The sequence below is a fragment of the Borostomias antarcticus genome (genome assembly GCF_949987555.1).
Source record: "Borostomias antarcticus genome assembly, chromosome: 4".
Taxonomy (NCBI): domain Eukaryota; kingdom Metazoa; phylum Chordata; class Actinopteri; order Stomiiformes; family Stomiidae; genus Borostomias; species Borostomias antarcticus.
This window is the reverse complement of record NC_140237.1, coordinates 27451889-27472134: the sequence shown is the minus strand read 5'-3', so window position 1 is coordinate 27472134 and position 20246 is coordinate 27451889. Positions and strand designations below refer to the sequence as shown.

General features: G+C 42.5%; 4 protein-coding genes across 4 annotated transcripts in view; 2 read left to right on the top strand and 2 right to left on the bottom strand.

Moving 5' to 3' along the window:
- Nucleotides 1–73: 73 nt before the first annotated feature.
- On the top strand, nt 74–1699 carry hddc3 (HD domain containing 3). The gene is made up of 4 exons (XM_084436548.1): nt 74–241; nt 340–395; nt 986–1226; nt 1504–1699. The coding sequence occupies exons 1-4, from the start codon at nt 130–132 to the stop codon at nt 1632–1634; spliced, it is 540 nt and encodes a 179-aa protein (XP_084292674.1). The 5' UTR covers nt 74–129; the 3' UTR covers nt 1635–1699.
- A 355-nt stretch (nt 1700–2054) lies between these two features.
- On the top strand, nt 2055–6312 carry mfap1 (microfibril associated protein 1). The gene is made up of 8 exons (XM_084436867.1): nt 2055–2230; nt 2531–2747; nt 2883–3021; nt 3260–3447; nt 4034–4303; nt 4940–5099; nt 5200–5289; nt 5736–6312. The coding sequence occupies exons 1-8, from the start codon at nt 2149–2151 to the stop codon at nt 5913–5915; spliced, it is 1326 nt and encodes a 441-aa protein (XP_084292993.1). The 5' UTR covers nt 2055–2148; the 3' UTR covers nt 5916–6312.
- Nucleotides 6313–6319: 7 nt separating this feature from the next.
- Nucleotides 6320–7717, bottom strand: hypk (huntingtin interacting protein K). Its single transcript, XM_084436868.1, has 4 exons — nt 7541–7717; nt 6946–7001; nt 6801–6852; nt 6320–6645 (listed from the first exon to the last, which is right to left on the bottom strand). The coding sequence occupies exons 1-4, from the start codon at nt 7700–7702 to the stop codon at nt 6550–6552; spliced, it is 366 nt and encodes a 121-aa protein (XP_084292994.1). The 5' UTR covers nt 7703–7717; the 3' UTR covers nt 6320–6549.
- Nucleotides 7718–10697: 2980 nt separating this feature from the next.
- The window catches only part of LOC311308452 (uncharacterized protein), a gene marked incomplete at its 5' end in the record, with an annotated part of 49395 nt that continues 39846 nt past the window's right edge, over nt 10698–20246 (bottom strand). Inside the window, 6 exons of the mRNA XM_084437411.1 lie at nt 10698–13114; nt 14274–14376; nt 15650–15763; nt 16571–16671; nt 17813–17971; nt 19709–19855. Coding sequence (XP_084293537.1) covers nt 12956–13114; nt 14274–14376; nt 15650–15763; nt 16571–16671; nt 17813–17971; nt 19709–19855 — 783 coding nt within the window. The 3' untranslated portion in view covers nt 10698–12955. The remainder of the gene's footprint in view (nt 13115–14273; nt 14377–15649; nt 15764–16570; nt 16672–17812; nt 17972–19708; nt 19856–20246) is intronic.

The following is a 20246-nucleotide window of genomic DNA, read 5'->3' as shown; positions in this document are numbered from 1 at the left end:
AAAATTAAAGGTGCAACAGTGGCGCCTGATGACGTGATCACGTTCTATTTCTCTGCACGGATTTTCGAGAAAGACTTCCAGGCTAAGTAAAGCAAACTTTATCACTGCATTTATTATTACCAACGTAAAATGAGTTTAGATTCGATTACTCTATTGGAGACAGTTCACTTTGCGGCAGAAAAGCATAGGAATCAGCGACGCAAAGATCCAGAGGCAACCCCGTATATCAATCACCCCATAGGTATCGTCTCCGTCTACTTGAATCATAATTTATCATAATAACATCTCGCAGACCTGAATTTCTCTTACACATTTGACATGGTTTGATATCTTCAACAGGAGTGGCAAGAATTCTAAGTCATGAAGGTGGGATCACAGATATTGAAGTTCTTCAAGTGAGTTAATTTGAACGTTATTTAATCGCACTGCCTACATCATGGACAGACAGTCATTCATGATCGGATGGGATAGATGATGATGATACTAATAAATAGCCAGTCTGGGAACCTTGAAATGTCTAGCTAAGTGCCTAGGACTGGAATGACCCAGCAAACACGCAACGTCAGGGAGACGTTCAGATTATGTCTTAATAACGTCCGTCGGTCCTGAACCCCGTTTGTACGTCTGCTGGACCCCTCAATATTCAAACGTCTGGCTTGGACCCCTCTAAGACGTCTGTGGACGTGCAGAACAGGTTCAATATCTGAACGTAAAAAAAAAAACATTCATTCTGGCTCCTAATTGGATGTCTTTGGACGTCTGAAAAAGACAAAAAATACGTCTTTTAGACGTGTCTTTGCTCAGTGGGGAGGACCTGATTAGCACTGATAAGATACTGTAAGGACAAGCAATTACAAGAATTCCAATGTAGCCTACCTGTACCCGTACTTGTAACACGTATAATAATATCATAATAAACTCTTTATTGTATTATATTGTATTCTCAACATCTGGTTGATAATCTTTCCACTTGGTCTTTTTTCAGGCAGCATTACTACATGACACAGTGGAAGACACTGCCACCAGCGTAGCAGAGCTGGAGGCTGTGTTCGGACAGACGGTAGCACGGATCGTCCAGGAGGTGACTGATGACAAAACTCTGCCCAAGCAGGAGAGGAAGCGTCAGCAGGTGGAGCATGCCCCCCACTGTAGCCAACAGGCCAAACTGGTCAAACTGGCCGACAAACTTTACAACCTGAGAGACCTGAACCGCTGCACACCCACAGGTAATCTCTCTCTCTCTTTCTCTATCTCTCTCTCTGTCTCTTTCTCTCTCTATCTCTCTCTCTTTCTCTCTATCTCTCTCTCTTTCTCTCTCTCTCCATCTCTTTCTCTCTCAGCACACGCATGCACGCACACACACACGCACACACACACACACTCACACATGCACTCACACACTCACTCAGCTTCTCTCTCGGTCTCTCCCTCTCTCTCGCTCTTCACGTCTTCATCATGATAATAATGTGTCTTTGCTTGTTGTGTTTCCCCGGCGGTTGCCAGGTTGGACAGCCGAGCGGGTTCAGGAGTACTTTGTGTGGGGAGCCCAGGTGGTGAGAGGACTGAGGGGAACCAACCCGACACTGGAAAAGAAACTGGAGGAGCTCTTCATTAAGAGGGGGGTGGAGCTCTGACCACAAACAAACACAGATACAATGTAATTTTGATGAATGCTACAGCTTTATGTTTAAATGTTCTTGCCAACCTGCTGGGTATTTTTGCTATGCATTTGAGAAATAAAATGTATTTAATTATTAACAAACTTGAAGACGCCTGTAATGATTATGATGGAAAAAATTTGCACAGAACTCTAAATTATTTGTTTCATCATTTTCCACACGCTATGTTTAAACACAATAAATACATTTTGTGGGTAATGGTCCACCATACATTATGATGTGACGCCTCATGATTCACATCTGAGTGATTTGACAGCATGGATGTATTAGTTTGACAGGTTGTGTTTAGCAGCATAGGAACCATAGACACTGAGACGCTTTTCCGACGGGAACAAAATCACATCCTGTTCCGTTTCATATCAGCGTGTAGTTCCGGTTCTGTCGTGAGGATTTGTTTTGTTAACCAGCTAGCTACAGTTGAACAAGTTGATTCAATTTTGTATTTCCCTGGTATCGTGAACGGGCAGTCATGTCTGGACGGGACGTCCTCAACATGAAGCTCCCGCCGATCCAGTCTACGGCGGGGGCTGTGCCGATTCGAAATGAGAAGGGTAAGATTCCTATAGCTAGCTAATATTAGCTAAGTTAGCTTGCTAGCTAGCTACCTTGTTGCTAATAACGTTGGCTGAAATAACGCTGGCTAGTCAATGTAGCTAACATAATGATACCTAACTATTTATAATAGTGTATACCACTTTGTGCATTATGGATCATGGCCAGCAATTTTCTGTGACTATAGTACTGAATCTGCTTAGTTACATAATGTTAAGTAGTTAAACAAGTCATGCCAAAAATAACGTCGAGCTACTAACCATGTATGACCATTCCTATACATGTCACGTCTCACACAGGCGAGATTTCTATGGAAAAGGTGAAGGTGAAGAGGTATGTGTCTGGTAAGCGTCCAGACTACGCTCCGATGGAGTCGTCTGATGAGGAAGAAGAGGAATTCAAGTTTGTGAAGAAGGGTAAGGACGCAGAGCCGGAGTTGGAGCTGGAGGAAGAGGAGGTCTCGGACCCTCGTCTCAAGCGTCTGCTCAATCGCGTCTCAGAGGATGTGGAGGAGAGGTATTGTTAAGATCTGTCTACCTTCTAGATCTGCGGCTTTCTATGTTGGTTTTGTCTCTCAGCAAGGACACTGACTCCATGCCTGACAGTAACACTGAAAACCTTACATTATGTATCTCTTCATTTCTCTCTCAGGTTGGCGAGACACAGGCAGATTGCTGAGCCAGAGCTGATAGCAGAGAGCAGTGAGGACTCAGATGAAGGGACCTGGCATCCTGAGCGCGAGGAGACCAGTGAGGAAGAGGAGGAGGAAGAGGAAGAAGTGGACGATGAGGTGTGCAGAGAATAACGTAGAGTTGACCAGCTATTTAGTTGTGCACCTCTTGTTTTTATCCCATGAATAATGTGTATTCTCAGTACAGGTGCATCTAAAAAAAAAAAAAGAATGTAGTTTATTGTTCATTATTTTCCATAATTTAATTCAAAAAGTGAAACTTTCATATTATAGATTAATTACACATGAATGACACCTGACCTCTGTGTGTGAACGTGGACCCGTCTCTCCCGTGTAGGAAATTGAGAGGCGGCGAGCGATGATGCGTCAGAGAGCCCAGGAGCGCAAGACGGACGAGATGGAGGTGATGGAGGTGGAGGAGGAGGGGAAGTCGGGGGAGGAGTCTGAGTCCGAGTCGGAGTACGAGGAGTACACGGACAGCGAGGACGAGGCCGAGCCACGCCTTAAACCCGTCTTCATCCGCAAGTAAGAAGCTCCGTCACACGAACCACAACCTGTCTGTCACACTTCAGAGAACCACGACCCGTCACACAGCAGAGAACCACGACCCGTCACACAGCAGAGAACCACGACCCGTCACTCACCTGAGAACCACAACCGTCTCTAAGCATGTTGTGTGAATAGGGATGTTAACATTTAAACGACTATTGATTAATTCCCGATAAGAATGTACTCTAGTAAGGTTACTTGATTAATTGTTTGTTAATGGAATTTTTTCACGAACATTATAAACTGGAGTTTTGTAAAATGTAATCATGATTTAAGGTCTGACATGAGGGCGCCCTGCCATGTAGTGAAGGCTAGTTGGGATGCTGGGAAATTTCAATAACACAGTGGAAGAAGACACACAAATTAAGCGAGCAAAGCGCAGTCCAACGTGGGACGTTCTGATCAATTAATCGACTATCGTTTGTTAAGGTTAACAGTTATCGATGAATGAAATCCCTTGAAATGTGCAGCCCTGGATGTGAACCCTAACCCTAACCCTGGATGTGAACCCTAACCCTGGATGTGAACCCTAACCCTGGATGTGAACCTGTGTGTGCTTCAGGAAGGACCGTGTGACGGTGGCGGAGCGCGAGGCGGAGGAGCTGAAGCAGAAGGAGCTGGAGGCAGAGGCCAAGAAACAGGTGGAGGAGCGTCGCCGCTACACCCTGAAGATCGTGGAGGAGGAGGCCAAGAAGGAGTTTGAGGAGAACCGCCGTACGCTGGCTGCCCTGGACGCCTTGGACACGGACGGAGAGAACGAGGAGGAGGAGTATGAAGCCTGGAAGGTCCGCGAGCTGAAGCGCATCAAGAGGGACAGAGAGGCCCGTGAAGCGTGAGTACCGCCATCTCTCTCCCAGGGCCTGCACGGCACGGACACTCAAATACTAATCCTAAAGGTCCACATTTTATTTCCCCAATAATCTAGGGCTGGGTTTAAAAAATCGATTCAGAATCAATTCTGAATCAAATGATTCAGAATCGATTCATGAATCCCAAAATCGATCTTTTATTTAATGAATGAATGAATCAATGCATGAATAGTTCATTAATTCATTCAATGATTCATTCATTCATTCATTTTTGGAAATCAGTATCGAAACCCAGCCCTAGTATTGATGTGTTGCATAACTTGGCAGTCATGTAATTAAGGTTACAGCTAAAAACAACAGGTTTTAAAACACTAACCGAATCGATATCGAATCGAATCGTGATAATCGATTCTGAACCTTGTGAATCGGAATCGAATCGATTCTTGAAATTCGACGCGATACCCAGCCCTACAATAATCCAAAGGTCCGCCTTTTAAGAAAACAATTATAATACAAATCACCATTTCCCCGGACTTTGAGGATGGATGCTGTATGGTTTGCTGATAATTGTGATTCTGGGATGTTGAGAAAATGGCTAATGCAAGAGTTTTCCCAGAGAAAGCGGAGCTTGCTTTCAATGCCGTTGTGTTTTGTTCCAGAATGGAGAAGGAGAAGTCTGAGATTGAGAGATTCCACAGCCTCACCGAGGAGGAGCGCCGGGCAGAACTGCGCAACAATGGGAAGGTCATCACCAACAAAGCCTCCAAGGGCAAATACAAGTTCCTCCAGAAGTACTACCACAGAGGAGCCTTCTTCATGGTGAGCAGTGGACGGCACTGTAGACGATGATCAGATGTTAAACATGATCTTGGTACAAAAAACTTGGTCATTGTTAATGCTGAGTGACATTTTCCTTCAGGATGATGAGCAAGAGGTGTTTAAGAGGGACTTCAGTGCTCCAACTTTGGAGGACCACTTCAACAAAACCATCCTGCCCAAAGTCATGCAGGTCAGCTGGAACTATGTTTCTGTTTCTTGACATTACATTTACATTACATTTACATTACATTAGTCATTTAACAGACGCTTTTATCCAAAGTGACCTACAATAATTGCATTCAATTCAGGTAGTCAGTGTACTACAGTACTACTCACCAGAACTCACAAGTGCATCTCCTTTCTAAACAAAGAGCATAATAGTGCTAAAGCCAAAATGCAATAGCAGCAAAATATTAATACAATAAGTGCTTGAGAGGGAGGATCCGGGTACTTGTAAGAATGGACCCGGGTAGTACTGTACTTCTTGAAGAGGTGATGGGGAGCGACTTTGCTGTCCTGACGTGAGTGGGCTCATTCCACCACTGCGGGGGCAGGACATAACATATAGCTTTCCTCACCATCTTCAAATTAAGTGTCAGTGCAATTTCTCTGTGCTAACATCTGTTTATGTTACAGGTCAAGAACTTTGGTCGCTCCGGTCGCACTAAGTACACACATCTGGTGGACCAGGACACCACGTCGTTCGACTCTGCCTGGGCTCAGGAGAGCGCACAGAACAGCAAGTTCTTCAAGCAGAAGGCCGCTGGCGTCCGTGACGTGTTTGACCGGCCCACAGTGAACAAGAGGAAGACCTAAGCTGCTGGGAGGATATAAACAGCTCCCCCTGCAGTTATAGACTGTTCTTTAGGACCAGGGCATTGGCCCATATCTTCATGATGCTTGTGTGCATGAGGGTGCAGTGCATATTTCAAATGCTTTTCTCCTTACTTTCTTTTACACTGGTATTGAATCAGTGCCAGTGAAGGTAGATAGGCATGAAGATACCATACACCCAGAATTGGAGGTTTAATATTGATCTGAGAAATGTGGGTTCAATTTTATGTAATTTTGTACATTTGTGTGGCAATTCTTCTAAGGACTCATTTCCCCACTAACTCAGATGTATTGTATCCCTTGTGATGCTGTATGTGACATGTCTTGTATGTGACATGTCCATGTCTTGTAGGATGTTCTTTTAGAATAAAAGACAGAGCTTTCATCAATTGTTTTATTTCATAAGAACTGTAAGAACATAAGCATTTTTATTCAACATTCATAAGTATTTGCTAAAATTGAAATAATTTTAAGCATCCTTGTGGGTATATGAAAAAACTTTTTTTCTTGACAAAATCTAAGACCCAGGCCACGGAGTGGAGCTGATGCAGTCAGGGGGTGAGTGGTCTGATCCCTGCTGCTCCTCTGAAACGCTGGATAGTTCACCGGAGATGCTTCAGTTTGTCAGAGCGATTAGTGCCTCCACTACGCTGCCCATGTGTTCCCTCAGACTGCGCTCTGCCACGCCCCTGGAAATCTCCATCTCTCCCATCTGTGGACAAACAGAGGGGCAGGACGTTAGAGATGGAATATGGAGGTCCTGACGTCTGAGTCAGTAATAGATTCATATACTAGAACGTAGGTGACGTCTCAGAGATGGAGTAAGTTGTAGTGACAAGAAACGTTCATAGAATGACAGATACATACAATGAGTTCTACATCCTCTTTCTTAATGGTGACTTTGGCCAGCTCCTTTTCTCTGAAATATGCAAAAACAACAGATGTTACAGAGCTCCCTTCCATGTAGAAAGTGCCGGGAGATATCAGAATGAAGAGAGCCCACGAGACTGACCTCTCCTGTTTGGCTTTCTGTTCTCGTGACCTCCTGTCTCCGATCACTGACATGGCCTGGAAAAAACGAAACACACATCCCAAGATATTAACCACAAAGTTGTTTTTTTTAATATTATTTTAATATTATGCTATTATGCTGTGGTACCCTAGCTGGGAAGCCTAACGTTAGTTTTAGCGACTTCTACTTGACTATGATTTTTGTCTAAAATCAAAAACTCAAGGAGAGGCAAAATATGTAACTTAGTTTAGCTAATATTAGCTAGATAAGTTAGCTAGGGGTAACGTTATCGCGCATAGCCAGACCTCCCCAACGCAACTGTCACTCCGTTCCGCGCAGGGCTACTCGTGGGGCTAACGTTAGCTAATAGCGTCATTAGCTTCAAAGGATTGTGATTATTGATAGATAGCTAGTTACCCCAGATACTTTATATATTGTTCAGTAGTTAATATATTAAAAATGAAATACGTTGTATTTAACTAGCTAGCTTCTATTCAGGCCTTAAGCATTTGCTGTATAGTTAATATAACGTTAGTTTGCTTATGTGCATGGTCGTGCAACTGATGCCCCGTGTGGTTGGAGAAGTTAGACTCACCGTTTCCAAATCGGAGCTAGAAATTTCCTTTTCCTCCGCATAGTCAGTGACCCTCTCCAAATCAGCGGCCCCGCTATCATGTTTTCGAGGCTTTTCTGCGGGCTTTCCAGTGCAATTATCCTCGGCTTCTAGGTCCAAATCCACATCTCCCTCTGCCGCCATGTTCGCTCCTGTATAGCCGGAATGAAAAGAACGGAACACATTCGGCGACGAAATGTGGGGAAAGTAAACTAGGTAGCACCAGAGAGTATGGAATGCCAAGAGGGGACGCTCAAATTGATTCTGCTTTGGAACCAACCCAGCTGCTGAGCCGGGCCGCCGGCATTTTGGACTGTCAAGTTGATTTCGCAACCTGTGATGCACCTGTTAGCTGCCAGTGTCATTCACTTACTCGCATGTTGACGCTTGCGTTTACGTAAGGGATAATCAAGAGTAGCGTTAAATGGTTATAAGGCACGACGTGGAGGCGAAGAACCACCCGACGCGCGCGAAGTGCCTTGTTTACACGTAGCCGGGGATCTGGGAAAACGGTGATATTTATCTGCGTTTGTACCTGTCGTACACGTAAACGGAGGTTTTTAACCCACTGAAAACGAATGTTTTAAAAACTCCGGCCAAAGTGGAGATTTAGGAAAACTCAGTTTTTTCGTTTGCATGTAAACAGAGGACGACGAACATTTACGTCATGCGGCAGAAAATGCATTGCGTCAGGTGAGCGACCTTTGTTTACAGTGTGTTTGCTCCTCTGACGTGCTCTAATAATCATAGATGCTAAAGCGATGTTCGTTTTATGTTAGTGCAAAGTCTGTTGGTGTGTTTGCATTTGCAAATACAACTGCTTTATTATGATAACGTGTCTTCGTGCTTCTCGTTACACTGCCGCCTACAGGCGTAGAGTGCTCTTGGTGGCGTACATGCGGGTTCGTGTGCACGATTTTATTTTTTTAAACGGAGAGGGTTTATGTAAATACCCGTGTATGTGTAAACGAAGCCTAAAGGAGAAGTTAAGGGAAAATGCATGTTTAGCCCTGTTTTAAAGGAGAATGCTCGTTTTTGACAACCTGGACCTTATTTACGGCATATTATAAGACGTTTGACTCACCGAGATAACTTTGGTCTAATTCGGAGGCCTGTAGGAGAAATTTAAAATCCAGCGCGAGCCAAGTATATCCATGTAATGGCGCCGGACGGGGCACTGAGAATGCAGCTTCTAAAAAATCTATTTTCTGCCGCGAAACGGTAGTTGTTCTTACATAGAGCGAGGGCTTGTTGTGGTTTTTCACATGCCTCTCTAATATGATCTTTACAAACGTTTTTAGAAACGAAATAGCTTCCCCACTTGCTCCAGCACACATGCGCACAGCACGCAAACTGGCTATTCTCCGTCTGTAGGCTACACTCGCGGCTCACATTCTCTACACTACGATCGGCGTCCATTATATTCTATGTCATCTTCTATATCCTCAAAATCTGATAAATATTCAGGCATATTGCACACAATATTCCAGGCTCCAACAAGCCGATCGTAGAGTAGAGAATGTGAGCCGCGAGTGTAGCCTACAGACGTAACGGAGAATAGCCAGACTGCTCCGCTGCGCGTCGGGTGGTTCCTTGCCTCCACGTCGAGCCTTAAAACCGTTTAACACACACCTACTCGTTGATTATCCCTTACATATATGTGTGTGTGTGTGTGTATATATATATATATATGTATATATTACAAATGGTAAATGGACTGCACTTATATAGCGCTTTTCCACCTTAGTGGCACTCAAAGCGCTTTACAATGGCCTCTCATTCACCCATTCACACACACATTCACACACCAATGGCGGTAGCTGCCATGCAAGGTGCTAACCTGCTCATTGGGAGCAATTAGGGGTTAGGTGTCTTGCTCAAGGACACTTCGACATGTGGACAGTCGGAGCTGGGATTCGAAACCACTGACCCTTCGATCATTGAACGACCCGCTCTACCAACTGAGCTACAGCCGCCCAATGCATTAGTAACAGCAAATATGAAAAATGATACACCGGAGAAGTCCATAGGCTACAAGATATTGCTTTATTTTTGCACAAGTAGAATATTGATGTGTGAACTTTGATGCAGCGCCGTAAAACCTTTAATGGAGTTTGAAGATGCACCAGATCAAACCATCACAGCGGAACGCAAGCAGCCAGTGTAGCAACAGATGAAATTTCAGAAGTAGTAACAGAAGTGATTTTCACATGCGAGGCACTGGGAAATCTTCACTTTGAAGTAAATATTACTCTTTGAATCCATAAACTGTATATTTCATTGATTTTCAGCTATTTTTGTGACAGTTTGACAGTTTGCTAGTGCTAGCTAGCTAGCTAACCTTAAACAACTAACGTAAGATAGCTGTTTAGCTAGCGACCATTAGGATAGCAACCGACTTATTGTAACATTATGTAATAAAACGTAATCTCAATTGAGGTGTTTATGTGTATATCATCTGTCTTGGTATGCAGTGTGACATTTCTGTACAGTTTTGTCTAACATTTTAATGTTTAAAACACATTTGTTTTTTTATTCATTGTTTATTTGCTTTAGTATTATTTATGGTATAATTTTAGCTTTAGCTACAGCAGACTTGGGACTATTATTTTTGCTTATTTATTTATATATATATTCTATCTTGTCCTATGCTGCTAGGAACTGTACTGCTGTGGCATTGTTCATTTTGTTGTACTTAAATTAAATAAAAAACTGAAACTTGTTTCCATGTTATGTACATTAAGATAACAGCATACATTATTTTATTTTTTTTAAGTTTTTTAATGGGCTGTCACAGCCTGTTATTTAAACTTCATTTAAAGATGTTCAAATACCATCTAGGGCCTAGAAGTTGCTTGATCAACGATGCCTCCTGGTGGTTAGTGTGCAACACTGCCGAAAAGATGGTGGATCCCGCCACCACGCTAATTAAAACATACTGATGAATATTAAATTCAATGTCTGCCAAGTCTGTTACACTACATCCTACACCAATGCACCTTTAAAAAACCATGAGCAAATTACAACCTCAACAGCGATGTGCATATAGTTACACTTTTCACCAAATTACAACTTTCCACACACGTTCTGACAGACATGATTTTTCAAACAGCTTTATTAAAATTCCTCTTTTCCCAAGACAACAAATGCACATCTGAAAAAAGCACCTTCAACACAGTATTAAAGCTCTCTGATGTCATCAACCACCTTTCTTAGTGTTAACTCTTTGAAAAATAGACCCTTTTGGAAAATATGACATCTACGCTTCACTCAGTAGTTACACCTTTGGTGATACTTTACCTAAATGTACATTCATTACTATGTAACTACACTATATAGCAATACCTGTAGTAACAACATTGTATTACATAGGAACTACTATGTAACCCCATGGTATTATGGTTTAACGGTGTACAGTAAGTTATTACACAAGTGGAGTGTGGAGCTCTCCAGGGGCAAGTGGATGTCACAACATCCACCTGCCCCTCAAGACCCCCCCCCTCCACATTGTTCTACTGAGTGTGTTATAATGCTAAACCGTAATACTACAGTATGTCGTTAAATAACTACAATGCTGTGATAACCGGTATTGAGTAAAGTTGTTACATAATCATTTAGGTAGAGTGTCACATACTTTTTATAAATAGATTAATTCTCCCCCTCTCAAATCATGCCATATATACAGATCATTAGGACCATGGTGCCACAAACTCAACATTTGGGCTGGTAGGATATTTCATGAAGGAGGATCCAGACATTACCGTCCCAAACTACCCTACCAGCTCAAACACCTCTGGTGCAGTGACTCAAACTGTAGCGTTTGCAAATCAGAAAATTAGGCTAATATTATACAAAACCACATTTATACACCCCAGGGGATAAATACATTTCAGTTTTATCATACCGTATAAAGTTATTCTATAAATGTGTTGATAGCTTTGCCCCTCTCTTCTCCTTGTGTTATCAATCATGAGATTGTGCATGGACATGTAAGCAAGCAACAAGAGATGACGATTAATAAACAGCTGTTGGGGCCAAGGGCTGTACATAAATACACACAATATACAGTATCGTTCTTACACCTCCCTATCCCCACACTTCATACAGCATACTTAGCATTTTAATTGATAATTAACAAATCATTGTTTTCCACTCCACCCTTGATTCAGTTTACTGTCTATGACAAGTGCATCCTTAAAAATGGTTTAAGTGTGCTTTCAAGTGTGCATGATAATACCTTTTCATACTCCACTCTTACCAGAGCCCTTAGAATATTATTTCATGCCAGAGGTGGGGTGTGAATATACTTTTAAAAAATATACTTTTACGAGAGAGATAGAATGAAGCACTGCCACCCGATCATAAGAACAGGCAGTGAGACTAACCTAGATAAATCACGCTGCAGTTAAAACATAGCATTGGAAATGTCAGTGCAAGACCAACTTCACATCTAATATAACAAATATATCCATATAGCGTCAAGATAGCTGGTCATGACAGATCCCAACCTAACTAGTAACTAGAGATGTCAGATTGGACATGAAGCCAATAGCGGGTTGGGGAAGTGCATGTTTGTGTACGTGTGTATTTGGTTGCTTTAAGGTGAGGGTGATGGAAGCTGGAAGGTTGAGGACTGAGCAGCAGGGGGCGCAACACACCTCTTAAAATAAGTACCATGGAGATTTGCCCAAGTCTTGGCCAGTAACAGATAGTCATGGCACAACTCTCACATACTGTAGGAATTCACTAGTGCTTTCAATTGAGTTCGGTTTCCAGAGGGCTTGTGTCTTCACGTACACTACACACATTCCATGAACATCAACACATTCACAGTTCCTGCCACGCAAACAGACACTCATACTACATTAGTGCTCGTTACGAATGGGTATGGCTTTTCAGCACCTTTGCAGGCTAACAGAGCAGGCTTGCCTGAGACAATCAAAGGGGACATGTAAGTGGAGGAAATCAGTGTCCTCATCTTGTCTTCTTTCTTTCTCCAGCATTGATGGGAAGAGATGAGTGGACAGAGCAAGGCAGGGCAAGTCTGCCGAGGACGAGCATTTTGCAGGAAATAAGGCAAGTGGGGAAGTCGTTTCAAAATCAGACCATCAATGCGCACAACATAATCTCACAGAAATCAATTAAAACAGCATGCATTTTACTCCCTCATACTTGTTTGAAGGACAATGAAATATATTATTGAAATAAAAAATCTTGAATTTCAGATGTTTTTGTCCATGTTTCTGCTAAGGACTGCATCTGTCCATGTTTCTGCTGAGGAGGGCCTTATTGTAATTTGTACTCAGTTTCATCACAAATCATCAGAATTTTAAACATGCTCATCAATGTTGGAATCAAACCCCAGTTCTTGTGTTTTCTTTTGTCTGAGCTGGGCCACTAGAGGGCCCCAGTGAGGCACATGAGCACAGCCATGTGCAGCGTGAGCAGGTAGGCCAGGAAGAAGTATCGGGAGCGCGCTCGTGTGGTCAGCAGCTTGGAGCAGTAGAGGCTCCTGCCTCGGAGCCAGCGCCTGCAGGCCAGCACGCCTCCCTTCACCTGGAACAGCAGCACATCCCCATGACTCAATCACCCATCTCACCACATCCCCATGACTCAATCACCCATCTCACCACATCCCCATGACTCAATCACCCATCTCACCACATCCCCATGACTCAATCACCCATCTCACCACATCCCCATGACTCAATCACCCATCTCACCACATCCCCATGACTCAATCACCCATCTCACCACATCCCCATGACTCAATCACCCATCTCACCACATCACCATGACTCAATCACCCATCTCACCACATCCCCATGACTCAATCACCCATCTCACCACATCCCCATGACTCAATCACCCATATCACCACATCACCATGACTCAATCACCCATCTCACCACATCACCATGACTCAATCACCCATCTCACCACATCCCCATGACTCAATCACCCACCTCACCACATCCCCATGACTCAATCACCCATCTCACCACATCCCCATGACTCAATCACCCATCTCACCACATCACCATGACTCAATCACCCATCTCACCACATCACATCACCATGAGGCCTCAGTTCAAAGTTCATACCAGATGAGCCAGTGTGAGCTCAAACCCCAGATATTAAAATGCGTAATACTAAAACTAGTGAATATTTTTGTAAATAACCATTTATGTTTCTGAGTACTTTCTGTCTATTTACTTTGCAGTAACATCTGTCTGGTGGATGTTACAAACAGTGGTATGTTTTTGTAGCATGTTAGACTCTGGTGCTAATGTGCATTAACTTGCCTGGTAAAAGCTTGTTTAAATCAATTGTTTCAAACAGATTACACGTTTGCGTTGTATGACAAGTATAGTAAAAGGGTTAAGCACCACTCCGAGAAGTGGCAGATGCAAGATGCACTACAAAATAACAAAACACTCATTGGTATGGTATTGTGCACAATATGGAACAAAAATGGTGATGGTTTTGGTGATGGTTATTAACCAAATGTGACAAGAGGCACATGAATTTAGGCAGGTGCGTTGTATATGAGGTGTGAGATACAAAGTATCTGTATGGCCTTGCTTGTGAATAGAGGCTTTGTTGATGTTGTCATCAGCTTAGTACAAAGGTATGGTATAACAGTTTTGGACTGAACACAGATTCTGTGTGTGTGCGCGCATGTGTGTGTGCGCGTGTGTGTGTGTGTGCTGACCTTGCGTGTGATGAGGGGCTCATTGGAGTTCAGAATGAGGGCCTCCCACTCCTCCTCTGTCTCTAGCTGGATGCTGAAATCTCTAGAAGGACTGGATTCAATGCTGGAAACAAGGAAATTCACTATTAGTATGTGTGTGTGTGGGTGTGTGTGTGTGTGTGGTATATGTGTGTGTGTGTGTTTGTGGTGTGTGTATGTATGAATGTGTGTGTGTGTGTGTGTGGTAGGTGTGTATGTATGTGTGTTTGTATGTACAGTATGTACAGTATGTGTGTGTGCATGTGTGTATGTGTGTGTGTGTGGTATGTGTGTGTGTATGTATGTGTGTATGTATGTATGTATGTGTGTGTGCATGTATGTGTGTGTGTGTTTGTTTGTGTGTGTGCATGTATGTGTGTGTGTGTGCATGTGTGTGTGCATGTATGTGTGTGTGCATGTATGTGTGTGTGTGTTGTAACAGTTTGACTCGGGAAAACCTGGGGTGCCAGTCAGGTCAGGCCTGACAATTATATGTTGGTCAAGTCAAAGTACAAAGGATGCATGTATCCGAACATAAGTCGTTCCTCTCATGAACCCTTCAGACAACCCAATAACCCTCTTAGTCACTGTCAGTAAATGAATAAGGATGGACACAGAATTAGAAATTGCAATAATAAATCATATATTCAAAAGTAATCAGCGCCCCTTCATAAACAACATTTTCCAGCACACAATATATTCATTAAATCGGTTCATCCATGCACCGCGAGCAACAGTTCAGAATCATTGTCCGTTCAGTTCCTCAATTCAACAGCTCCGTACACAACAGTTCAGAATTGTTCCCCCTCAGTTCCAAAGTTCGGTTCACACAGTCAATACAGTTTAGAGCAACGCCCACCGGATCGTACTCACTGAGTCAAGTCAGGTCAGTCAGTCATTCCTTCGAGGTCCACCGGCAAACTGCTATTCCTCATAGCGCTCGTTCTGATGCGAGACCATTTGTAATCCACAACAAGTAGCATACGGGACGTCCACCGTTTCACAGGGTTTTATTCTACAAGCGAAACGTTTCGTTTACCAAATCACTGGTTTAGTCGGCTCTAGGCTACAGCGTAACTCGGCTAGTAGTCCCCTCGCTTCCGTGTTCGGCTTGAACTGCGCGCCTCTCCTGGAGTAAACCTGCTGGCTATATCTGTCATTGATTACCGGAGGTAGGCGGAACCAAGATCGGCAGGTAAGCACTGACTGGACAATTAGAGGAAACTGATCCGGACGGGTTGAGAACGTGCGAAAATGTTTTCTTTCCAAAGGAACGTCACAGTGTGTGTATGTGTGTGTGTATGTATGTGCATGTATGTGTGTGTGTGTGTGTGAAACAGTAACAGAGTGTCTCCCACCTCTTGGCTCGTCCCTCTAGCGATCCCAGAGCATCCTCCGCCGCCTCCCTCCTGGTCCTCTCCTCAGAGAGCCTGCAGCTCAGCTGGGACACACACTGCTGTGCCTCCATCAGACTGGAACACACACACACATTTTTTTTATATCTTTCATACTTTTCAAAATATTCAGCTTTTTTTAACATTTCAACATTGAAACCTTTTTTTGCTATAAACCCCCTTCAAAGTTTAAAATATTCAGCTTTAGCTGTTTTAAGGACGTCAACAGGTTTTTTAAATTCTTTGTAGTTTTTAAGTAATTTAAGTTTTATTTGTAGCTTTTTTTTAACATTGAAGTGGATGTGTGGAATGTTCCGTTCTTAGAGTGTGACAGCTAGTTTTTTGATGTGTGTGTGAAAATATCCACACATTTTGTAAACTGCCATTACTCCTACAGTTTTAACAGCATAACAAATATATATAATATTCGACCCAGTCGAAATATTTTAAAAAATAAGTTTGTTAACATGCTGTATACTGTAGGCAATAAAATCAAATGTTTGAGAAGCTTCTCTTGAGGTAGGCCTACAGTACATTGGTTTGAAGGCTAGGAAAGTTGGAGGTCACTGGCCTATGAGTTATTGTTAACCCATTGAAAGCTGGGTACCCTTTTGTTAAGCATAATAATAATAATAATAATATATACTATAGTGTGTGCATTAATAAGATAACTGAAAAGTAATGCAAAAGTTACTTAGCCCAGTAACTAGTTAATTTACATATGCAGTAATCAGTAAAGTAACTCAGTTATTTTGAAAAAAGTAACTAGTAATTGTAACTAGCTACTAATTTCAGTAACTTTCCCAACACTGCACAAAACCAGCTGAAGCACACACACAAGTTAAAACAACACACAGAGAGAAGGGGGGGGGGGTGGACACTTACTTTGCTCGGAGCTCAACAGCTTCCATTGTGTCCATGTCATCGACAGCACTGTTCCTCTCCTGGGGAGCTCCGGGAGCCACCTCCATAGACAGCGCCCCCTGCTGGATGAGAGAGCACAGGAGGTTAAGAGGAAATTATATCCGCACACTGGATTATAGCTCCCAATACTTTCTTTCGATGAGCAAAGTTTTGACCACACAGCCTTCTTCAGGTAAAATCATCAAGATCACCAAGGTTAACACTGAGCTTAACACAGAGGTGAACACCAAGGTTAACACCTAGGTCACGTAGTCCCAAACACTTATAAATCCCTGAGAATATAGCACAGGTTGGTCATAGATTAATATGATCAAAAATACAATTAATGTTATTAGAGGGCAAGACAGAGATGGATCTGGCAAGTAATTGATAGGCATTTACTGGGTTGGCAATACAAATTGGCAATACGAACAGGGCTGGATTTCTAAATCAGAATTTGACTTTTTTGTTAGTTTTATCCCATTTACTCTGTAATATACAACTGGCCAAAATATAGAAATCCAAAATTGATCCACAGCTCTCATTGTGGCACAAAACAAACTCACTATTATCCACATTCTCTGAATGTGTTGACCTGGATTCTTATGTCTTGAAGTACAACTGTTCTATATTCTATACTACAGTATATTTCTGTTTTGATAAAGCCTTCAGTTTGCAACATGGTGGGACATCTATGGGCTACATTTGTATGCCTAATTTCGCAAAACGTGAACTTTGTGTTTAGCCCATCTGTGAATGCCCATCTGTCAAATTCTGTTGGCCCCATTGACGTCCATTGTAGTGTGCACCTGCAGAACTGTAGCTAGCTCAATACTGAGGCAATCAACGAAATTATAGTCTCTTTGTGTCAGGTTCATGTAAGACAGACTGAGGACAGACCATAATCAAATCAAGTCCAATATAGTGAACTTATCCTTTAAGAGTTTGATCTTTTTATATTTGCCCCAGTGAATGGAAATGCATTTGTCTACAAAGCCTAAAGGCCAGTTAGGGTTGTGGTGGTCATTTAAATTTTTTATTTTACTTTCTCTTTTTCAAATGTGCCTTTAGAGGATTTTGACAAACCCTAACTTAACCCAAAGTTATGTGACATTAATAAGTACCTGTCCACAAGACAACTCAGGTTTGCAGAGGACTTGTTAATTCAATGCAAATCAACTTAGACACACACACACACACACGCAAAAAGAAGTGACATCCTACTAGAGCTTGGCCCTGGTTGGATGAGGCCTGGCGTTGGTTCTCAAGCCAATAGCAGCGGTCCTGTAGCTGTCCAAGGTTGAGTTGGGAGTCTCTCAGAGTCTGGGAGACCACCCTCAGCTGAGCCACCACACCCCCCTTCTCCTCTACCTCCTGCTGCAGCTGGCAGGACAACACAAGCACATGGGAACACATGGGACATGTGTGAGGAGCTGGAGTGAGGAGAACATGGCAAGGCAAGTTTATTTGTATAGCACATTTCAGCAACAAGGCAATTCAAAGTGCTTTACATGAGACATTAAAAGCATCAAGACAAAGTGCATGGTGTACAGAATGCATATACTCCATTATTCTTATAGTAGGGATCTGAACAGCAAGTTACAAACAGCTGTTTAATATCTTAGACCTTTGTATTAGGCAATCTTCATCTTAGTGGTACGATGGTAAATGTGTTATTAAGTTTTACGTTGCTTTGGTTTTGTTTTCTTTTCTGAGGAAGTGGCCATTATTTGGTCTCATCTGGATGGTATGTTTATTAAAGGACAGCTTTGGAATTTAGCATTATAAGCCATGTTAAAAGGTTATTTATGATCATATACAACGGCCGATATCAAAGTTACATCAAACAGTGCACTCTCGAAATATACTCCGTCGCTGCCAACACACTCAATGGATCATAGGTGCATAGACAAAATCCCTCAAAAACAAAATAAACTCTCATTTTCAAAGACGGGAAACTCACCTAGTGATCACTGGTGTCCGTTGATGTTTTGACAAAAAGATCACCAAAAAGTATGCTTCCAATCGGGTTTTATTTATCATTTAGCATAAAACTATTTTCACTCGCAGTACATACATTTGTAAACTTCCACTTGAACTTTGGGAGGTCTTGACTGAGTTTGGAGGTTACCGTAGAAGAAGAGGTCTAACCTTTTTTTTTTTTTTTTTTTTTTTTCTGGTTTAATAAAGGTTTGATTGATAACAAGTCGAGAAGCCTAGGATTGCTTTGTGTTACGGGCCAACTAACTTGCCACCAGGCCCCAGAAACTTAAATTATATTTAATGACGAACAAAATGCAAAAATTGAAAATTCTAAGTTCATTGAGGTAGGCTCATATCGGATGCTTGCTACATACCAACTGAGCTAGGCTATTGAACGGTGTTACCCGATGTTGAATTGGTAGATAGATACGTTTGTTATTATTAAATTGCATCCAGAAGGAGAACAAATATGAGAAGAAGGTACTCATCTAATGCTGTGTATCATGGTCTTCATAGAGTATGTGAAATATAACGATGCTATGATCATTCGTAGACTATAAGAGAAAGACACTGTGAGCCATGCCCGCTAAATCTGCTGAAACACGCCACCTGGTGGTGGTGCATCACTGAAATGAAATAACGCCCGGCTGAAATTCCACAAGATTTCTCACGGGATTTCCCTGTGAAATACCGCAATGGTGAAATGCCACAGCACTGATAAGTGCTAGAAGCTCCCCACTGTATCTCGAGAGTGCACCGCTTGACGAAACTTTATCAGCCGTTGTACATGATCGTAAATAACATAACATGGCTTATAATGCTAAATTCCGAACCTGTCCTTTAAAGCATGAATAAGTGATTTCCTACCGCTAGATGGCAGTAAGAGAGTTGTTTACAAACGAAAGGTCTAAAACGTATTATATGTACGTTTAAGGCAGGCAAAGTTACAGGCTGTAATTTGACAACACAGGCTAAGATGCTAGAATAACAAGACGTGGCGACCAATAGGGGTGAGTCATTGAAGTTGGACGCTATTAGGACGCTATGGCTCAATGAAACAATCTGATATCAGGTGGTTTTAATTAGTTTTGACAATGTGTGGGGGGGAAAACGTTATTGCAGCGTTAAGTAGCTAACCTTGGCGTTTAACTGCTGGCAGTAAAGGTCTCTCTGCTGGATCTCATACAGACAACGTTGCAGGTCCCTCTGTAGTTGAGCTCTCTCCGTCTCCAGCGTGACAACAGTACCCTCTGATACAGCACTCCCCACAAGAGCCATAGACTCCTGTCACATGCACACACATAAACACCATGAAACTAAGAGCAACATGGTATTTCATCTACTCTGAGGGCAGAAAGTAATAGAAAGGTGACAGAAACTGAGAAGGAAATGTCTATTGACTAACTAGTTCACACCATACTAAAAGGTTTGTCAACGAGTACAGTGTGTAATTAGTAGGGCTGTCAAAAGAGTTTAAAATGTTACCACTTTAGCCCAGTCACATAGTTTTCTGTGATTAATCATGGACTAACTAATTTTTTTTGAGGGGGGGGGGGGGGGGGGGGGGCAAACTACTTGGACCGCTCGTGATAATCCTACAAGTTACACCAGGGCAGCAATAGCTTCAGTGCTTGGAGCCATAACAACTCGACCAAAGAGAATAGGACTCCAGTAC

Coding starts and splice junctions, on each gene's coding strand:
- hddc3 (XM_084436548.1), top strand. CDS start 130: ATGAGTTTAGATTCGATTACTCTATTGGAGACAGTTCACTTTGCGGCA. Junction 396..985: donor CAGATATTGAAGTTCTTCAA/GTGAGTTAATTT, acceptor GTCTTTTTTCAG/GCAGCATTACTACATGACAC. Junction 1,227..1,503: donor GAACCGCTGCACACCCACAG/GTAATCTCTCTC, acceptor GGCGGTTGCCAG/GTTGGACAGCCGAGCGGGTT.
- mfap1 (XM_084436867.1), top strand. CDS start 2,149: ATGTCTGGACGGGACGTCCTCAACATGAAGCTCCCGCCGATCCAGTCT. Junction 3,022..3,259: donor AGGAAGAAGTGGACGATGAG/GTGTGCAGAGAA, acceptor TCTCCCGTGTAG/GAAATTGAGAGGCGGCGAGC. Junction 4,304..4,939: donor GACAGAGAGGCCCGTGAAGC/GTGAGTACCGCC, acceptor GTTTTGTTCCAG/AATGGAGAAGGAGAAGTCTG.
- hypk (XM_084436868.1), bottom strand. CDS start 7,702: ATGGCGGCAGAGGGAGATGTGGATTTGGACCTAGAAGCCGAGGATAAT. Junction 7,002..7,540: donor CTAGCTCCGATTTGGAAACG/GTGAGTCTAACT, acceptor CGTTTTTTCCAG/GCCATGTCAGTGATCGGAGA. Junction 6,646..6,800: donor AAGAGGATGTAGAACTCATT/GTATGTATCTGT, acceptor GTTTGTCCACAG/ATGGGAGAGATGGAGATTTC.